Source organism: Halichoeres trimaculatus, unplaced genomic scaffold, assembly GCF_033239565.1.
Source record: "Halichoeres trimaculatus isolate MK-OKI-2021-1 unplaced genomic scaffold, fHalTri1.1 fHalTri1_scaffold_9, whole genome shotgun sequence".
In the NCBI taxonomy this organism is placed as follows: domain Eukaryota; kingdom Metazoa; phylum Chordata; class Actinopteri; order Labriformes; family Labridae; genus Halichoeres; species Halichoeres trimaculatus.
The window spans coordinates 30,211,396-30,219,231 of record NW_027437188.1 but is presented as its reverse complement, the minus strand read 5'-3'; the positions used below and the strand labels follow the sequence as shown (position 1 = coordinate 30,219,231).

Genomic DNA, 7,836 nt, shown 5'->3' with positions numbered 1-7,836 from the left:
CCTCCTCTGTTTCTAAATAAAACTACAGGTCAAAGTCCCCTCTTTCTACTGTATAGTATTTCTTGACATCATCGTCTAAGTTTACTGGTCTGACATCTGCTTTCCACTATCACAGAAATACACTTCTAGATTAAAATACATACAGAAGTCAAAAATAAGATTTAAAAATAGACTTTATTTTCATATAACCACTCATCAAGCTGAATGAAAATAGTCACTTTGAGAAAAAATGGTTTCACTGTGCAGTTGTAGATGAAAGTACAACCCTCTGAAATGTGAAGTAGTCTGCAAAGTTTGAGCAATGTCACAATCCACTATTAATACCAACAAAATATTTAATTTCCACATCTTTTTTTCTTTAGTTTTGACTTATTGCAGTTTAAAACAGATAATAGTTTGATATTCTGAAATTCAACAGTAGGAAATAAATGTTTCATTCAAAGGTTTTAGCACACTTATAGATGCTATGAGGAGGATCTGTTTTAATTGCCCTCCTTCGCCACCTTCTGGCTCGGAGTCTCACGCACACTGTCATAAATTACCTAAGTGAGATGTGTGTTTTGTTTTGGAGTTAAATGGAGATCGGATTGAGACATTTTTATTTTGTTCAAGACAACTTTTACTGGATACAACACAGAGAGGTAAGTTATTTATCAGCTATGTAGCGCTATGGTTTGAAACGTGAGATCAAACAGACATTGTAGCAGCTGGCTACATGTTAGCAACATCATACACCGGTGCTCTGGTGTATCTGAAGGCTAATATGACAACAAGTAAACACTGTCAGTTTGTAAGTAGTTTAGTAGCTGTTTATATTTAGTGCAGCTAACAGTTTAGCTCCTGTGTTATAGCTAAAGGCTAATCAGTCTTTAGCTAGGGCTGTATCACTCTCCTGTTTAGCTTTCTTCTGCTCTTCTGTCCTTTTTCTGTTAGTTAGGCTCCTGTGTCCACCATCACTTAAAAAATAATCACAGAAATCATTTTCAGCAGAGAAAAACACAGATATCTCTTTTCACTACTCAACTTCTTCAGCCAGTGTGATATTTTCATAGAGACCTAGACATGCCGTAGATCAATCCGGTCCTGGTCGACCTAAACTGGAAGCTAAGAATAAGCAATTTAAAATAACCCGTAACCAGCAATACTGGCACTGATAATCTCAATTTAAAGTGTGGATTATGATCAGGCATCCAGAAGGGAGACTTTCTCAACATCACTTTCAAACTCCTCGCAGCCCCTTTAAGGGAAAAATGTTGATAAAAACAGTTTTACTAGCTGAACTCAGGCATCATACCAAATATAGTTTTATTGCTGCTAATTTCAAAAGAAAAGAGGACATATTTTCTTCTATAAATAAGAATCCAGCTGGTAAAAATGTGTTTACACTAAGCTGACAGTGGGACAGTTATTTACAGCCACCATTTTTAATTTTTCCCTCCTAAGACAGACTTGTTTTGGTGAATTCCTCCTTTAACTGTAGCAGCAGACAAAGGAGTAGGAGGAGTTGGATGGGAGGCAGTGGGAGGGGTTACTACAGCTGCTCTCCCTCCTTCCCAAAGTACAAAAACTGTCTGTGATACCGGCACAAAGGAGAACTAGAGCTGTGTGAGCGTGATGTGAGTTGAGTCAAGGCTCGTGAGGCTGTCAGAGAGTGAGACAGACTGAGGAAACGAAGAGAGAAGTAGAAACTGAGTGAGTCATTTATTTAGTGAAAGAAAAGGGAGAGAAAGAGGGGAGGGGGAGTACAGGAAACAGACCCTGGGGACAAACACATACACATTGTGACACACAGACCTGGAGCACGAGCTCTCACTCTGGCTTCACTTGTGCTCCTGAGAAGAAGCCTGGTGGTTTTGTGGGAAGGACTAAGTGAGAGGTTGAAAGCTAATGACAGCTTTTCTGTTTTGGGACTAAAAGGGACGTGAACACTGAGCTGAGATTACACAAAGAGAAGAGATTTCACCATGAGGACATCTATCTAACGGACCTGTGAGTGGATATGTCATCATTTCCCCTGTGGACTCAGCAGCTGGTGGTGTGTGGACTTTGGGGACACATTTGAGTGACTGATTTATCTGAGTAAGTAACACCCATACTGCAACTTGTTGGGGTTCAGCTTGTGGAGACAGAGCAGGGGGAGGGGAGGGTGCTCCAGCCTGGGTGTCTGTCCTCTGGGAGGCTCCATTCAACATGAGGTAACCCCAGATTACTGCACCAAGCACAGAGAGGAATCATGTTGACCATGTGGAGCAGTCCTCTCTTACATGGACTGTTGTGTTTGAAAGAAAGCTTTTGTGCCAGCAGCCTGACGGACCAGAGTGTCTTTCAATGCTTCCTTGCATAGGACGGACTCTGATGAACACTCTGCTCATGGTGAATTAATTGTTCCGGGAATTCCTTTCATTATACAGATTTTACATAACAGACCCCCTCATCTCCTCACTCTGTGACTCAGAATGTACAACACCACCATCCTGCATGAAGCAGCAAACAACTCCACCTGCGTCAAGAATGATGGCTTCAAGTACCCCCTGTACAGTACTGTGTTCAGTATTGTGTTCGTGGTGGGACTCATCACCAACGTTGTGGCCATCTACATCTTCACCTGCTCCCTGAAGCTGAGGAACGAGACCACCACCTACATGATCAACCTGGTGATGTCTGACCTGCTGTTTGTCTTCACGCTGCCTCTCAGAGTCTTCTACTTCATCAACCAGAACTGGCCTTTTGGGGGTGTGCTCTGCAAGTTCTCCGTCTCACTCTTCTACACCAACATGTACGGCAGCATCCTCTTCCTCACTTGTATCAGCGTGGATCGTTTTCTAGCCATCGTGCACCCTTTCCGCTCCAGGGCTATCAGGACTAAGCGCAATGCTCGGATAGTGTGCATAGCTGTCTGGGTGCTGGTGCTCTCTGGGAGTCTTCCCACAGGGTTCATGTTGGAGACCACGTCACGCAGCAACAACGACTCCAACGCCACTTTCTGCTTTGAGAACTTCTCCTCCAAACAGTGGAAATCTCACCTGTCCAAGGTGGTGATCTTCATAGAGACTGTGGGCTTCATCATCCCACTGCTGCTCAACGTTTGTTGCTCCATCATGGTGCTCCAGACCCTGCGTCGCCCCCAAACCATCAGTCGAGGCGGGAAGCTGAACAAGACAAAGATCTTGCGGATGATAATTGTTCACCTTTTCATTTTTTGCTTCTGCTTCATCCCCTACAACGTAAACCTGGTTTTCTATTCTCTGGTCCGCACCAAAACTTTGAAAGGATGCTTTGCAGAGTCAGTTGTCCGGACCATCTACCCCATAGCCCTCTGCATTGCTGTGTCTAACTGCTGCTTTGACCCCATTATTTACTATTTCACATCAGAGACCATCCAGAACTCCATCAAGAGAAAGTCTCAGGTCAGCCGCTTGTATGACGTCAAGTTCTCTGAGGCCCTGCAGTCAGAGACCAGCTCCAACCTGCAGTGCAGCTTGAGGAATCTCAAAGCTAAAGTCTTCCACAATGAGTCCACAGTGTGACAGAGAGATTGCCACACTCGACATGAAAGATCCTGAAATCCCTCGATAGATAAACAAACCTCCATGAGACAATGGGAATGGATTTTTTGGAGTGCTCTCTGGAGCACCTGCCAAAGAAGTATTATCATCCTCTCAGGGCAAACGTCTGGGCCTGTTGCTGACAACATCGGCTCTGCAGTATTAATGCTACGAGACTCTTTGTTCACATCTGTGGATCTGCTTACTGATTTCCCTTTCCTGTGGAGTATACTGTAATTGTGTTAAGCACAATTACTCTGCCAGTGACCTGGAAGGGAATGCGATCACTGAACAGCAGGACATCTGTCATATAGTGAATGCTACATGTGCCTGTATCTGTACATTTCTGTGGTAAGTTGTGGTGCTAACTGTAGAATAGTATCTATTAAGTTAACATAAATTTATACTCCTGCTTTCGACTGAACGGGCCTTTGTTTTTAAATTGTGAATCACAAATAGGTCACTGAAGTGCCTCTTTTGTTTGTTGTGGCGTTTCTTTGTCGACTCTTTGTCTTCATGGAGCGTTTAATGCACTGACAGACTTTCACATGCTGCACTCGTGCCACAGTAATGAATAATAAAGGTCATCTTTTGACTGAAACAAGCACCTGGAACCTTTTGTCCTGATTATACGAGATGCTGAGATGTATTTGTCTTTCTGTTCAAACTTAAAGTAACAGGTTAGAAAAAAAAAAAGTCTTTCCACTACAAAAACAGAAATCTTAGTGTTTTAGTCTTATTTAAATTAAAAGTTGTCTTATTATACTTGATGTGAGCAACATTCAACTGGTCAGTCCAGAAAAATGTCTTTTTTAAGTTATTTAAAGACAAAATGAGGCCAGAATTAACATCTGCAAATGAAACAAGAAAAACCTGCTTGAAACTAGAATAATGTCTTAGTACGATTAACTTTTCTCTTGTTCCACTGGCAGATTTTTTTAAACTTGTTACAAGCAATTCAGACCTCATTTTTGTCTTTAAATGACTTGAAACAAGACATTTTCTGGACTGGTCAGGTGAATATGGCTCATATTAAGTCCAAAAAGGCATTTTCTACTGAAAATAAGACAAAAAACTTGATACATTTTTTTTTTCCAGTGTGTGGTTCAGCATTATAAGATTATACAATGAGCAGGTGTGACTTCCCTCCCTGTAACTGCCAAACCCCATCTCTAGCTCTTTGTTTGTCCTTCATGCAAATGCAGAGGTGAAGAAGTGGAAGTAGAAAGTCTGATGGAGTCTGTCTGACTCCCTCTGGGGAGTGTCAGCTTCCTGTGTGGCAACCAGTGCTGGAGGAGAGGAAGTATTTATTAAGGGCAACTGACAAACAGACTGTTCAAATTTCCAGACAAGCATTAAACACAGGGATTTTAATGTAGGATAACACACTACGTCAAAACAGCGTAATTCTCCTCTACGCTATAATCATGTCTGCTCAGACATAAAGCTGACATACTAGCGAGGACATGCAGCCGTGGAGTTTCAAATGTTTAACTAAACTCTGATAGGAATCCCATTTTATCATCCAGTTTCCTCCTCCACGAGAACACAGTGTTTTTAATATCATCACAGACAAGGCTACTCCTCTGCTCCAGAACAGTACGGTCAGTCCGGCTTCACAATAAATCAGGATGTCTTTGATCAACAAAGCATTACAATCCAAACAGCCATGTGGCTTCTAATAACAATAATGCATACACACACCCTTCACATTCATAAAACATCAAATTCAAACAGAACTGAATATTAAAAGGTATGTGCTGTTCGCAGCTGCCCAGAAAACCAGATGTGTGAAATATTCGTCCCGCTGTGGACAAATTTACAAGTGATATGCCATCAGTGAGGAGTGCTCGCAGCGTGAGAGTGAATAACATGAAGCACATGGTGCTCTAACTTTATTGACATAGCCTGAAGGTCAGTCAGCGGCTCTTTATTCAAACCCCACCTATAACTCTGCTTCAGAGGCCATGTGAGCCAGCTGAGGACGGGGTTAAAGACCCGGCTGTTGTGAAAACAAACAAGAACAATTTGACACTCGTCTTAAGCACAGGAGGCAGTCCTGGAGCTACATCTCAAACTGAGTGACTAAGACTCAGTGCAGAAACTGAAATCTTATCAAGTGTTTTTGTCTAATTTTAAGAAGACATGTCTTATTATACTTGATATGAGCCACATTCAACTTATCAGTCCATAAAGTCTTGTTTCAAGTTGTTTAAAGACAAAATGAGGTCTGAATTTCTTGTAACAAGTAAAAAAATCTGCCAATGGAATAAGAAAAGTTAGCTTAAAAGTAAATTTTTAACTTGTTACAAGCAATTTTGACCTCATTTTAGTCTTTAAAAAAATGAAACAAGACATTTCCATTGACTATTCAGGTGAATGTGGCTCATATTATGTCTAAAAAGACATTTTGTACTTAAAATAAGAAAAAAGTGACTTGATAAGATTTCAGTTTTTTGCAGTTCTTAAAGGGGACTTTCTTACACAGCAAAAAAACTGAAATCTCATCAAGTGTTTTTGTTTTATCTTAAGTGGAAACTGTCTTGTCATACTTGACATGAGCCACATTAACCTGACCAGAAAATTGTCTTATTCCAAGTTATTTAAATACAAAAATGAGGTATGAATTGCTTGAAACAAGTAAAAAAAACAAAATCTGCCAATGGAACAAGAGAAAAGTTACTTGTTTTGTGACATTATTCTAGTTTAACCAAATATGTTTTGTTCCATAGGGAGTTTTTCTTTACTTGGTACAAGCAACTCAAACCTCATTTTTGTCTTTAAACAACTTGAAACAAAATTTTTTACTGGACTGGTCAGTTGAATGTGGCTCATATTAAGTCTAAAAAGACATTTTCTACTTAAATTAGACAAAAACTTTATAAGATTTCAGTTTTTTTTGGCAGCGCCTGTTATGATAAACTGTATGATTGAGTTAGACTGTGTGTATTTAACTGCTATCTGCCTGCCAGCTGTTCACTGCTGCTGTCGTGTGGGTCAAAGGTCAGGGCAGAGACGGAGGGAGACGGGCAAAGGTACACACAGGAACATAAACGCTGTAAAGATGTTTGAAAACTCAACCATGTAAAACTTCTTCTGCAGATGTTAATCACAAACAGTTTGATGAAAGCGGAAGTATGATTGGTGCTTATTTTAATATCAACATTTCAACATCTCTGCTGAGGATGAGTCAGTGTCTTCCTCTCGCTCAGTGACTGATGTAACTCGTAGTTCCTGTTTTACAGTTAACATGTTTTAAGAAGAACTCACATGTACACTGAAGTTTCACAGTTTGAAGTCCTCTGTATCATAGCCCCCCACCCCCCACCCACCCTCACGTGAGCCCAGCAGGCTCCTCTGCATACACAACAGTTATCTAATCAGTCTGACCTCTTCTTCTCAGCAGGCTGCAGAGTGAGAAAACACAGACGCTGCACTGTTTGCTGTCACATATATTCTGATCTGCATTGCTTTGATAAAAGTGTGCATCGTGTTGTTACAGTACAAAACAGACTGAGAATTACATTAATATGAATATAAAGCCTTTAAAAGTAGGATTTGAACATAAAGCTGCTGTGGTGATTCATGAGGGGCTGATCCTCAGATGTTACACAGAAGTAGCCGCATCTGTCGGTGCCATCCTCCAAGTCTTACTGGAGACAAAAACAAGTCTGAATCTGGCCCCTGAGTCATAACTGTAGGTTCCCCTGTGGTAAATCCTGCTTGTTTTCTGCACCAAACCTCTTGATGGCTGCTTTGAAGTGCTGTCAGTCCCAACTGACCGGAGATCCTCTGGTGTGTTGAGAACTTGTGTCAGGAGAAATTTCTGCTGGGGCATTAACATGGGCCTCACAATGTTTGTGCTTTCGGGGAAGAGACGCTTGAGCAGGGGATGAGATTGGGGTGAGGTTCTCGTCCTTAGATTCACTCCACAGCTCTTGATCACATGACACCAGAAGCGCCTGTCCCTGCTAAATGGATCTAGGGGGAAGGGGGTCTTTACCAGGATAATGAACCATTTTCCCTGCGTGGCTCTCAGGATGAATTTAGGAGGAAATGGCTGTTATTACCCAGCTCATTTTGCTATCTGCACTATTTTCCCACAATTACACCACAATCACATTCCACATCTCCACGTTTTATAGTCCTAACTTGTTTTGGGGGGTAAACAGGTATTATTTTCAATCTATAAAAAGTTTGAGATCCTCTAGGGAGGAAAATTATGTGCTTACAAGACAACTTTCCTGACTGGGCAGGAGAAGGTAATAAAAGCACACAATGCAGGAGACAG

At 41.4% G+C, this 7,836-nt stretch overlaps 1 protein-coding gene across 1 annotated transcript; it reads left to right on the top strand.

Moving 5' to 3' along the window:
* Positions 1-1,560: 1,560 nt before the first annotated feature.
* lpar6a (lysophosphatidic acid receptor 6a) lies at positions 1,561-4,141 on the top strand. Its single transcript, XM_074678664.1, has 2 exons — positions 1,561-2,079; positions 2,412-4,141. Exon 2 carries the CDS (start codon positions 2,457-2,459, stop codon positions 3,525-3,527), a length of 1,071 nt encoding a protein of 356 aa, XP_074534765.1. The 5' UTR covers positions 1,561-2,079; positions 2,412-2,456; the 3' UTR covers positions 3,528-4,141.
* The last annotated feature ends 3,695 nt before the right edge of the window (positions 4,142-7,836 follow it).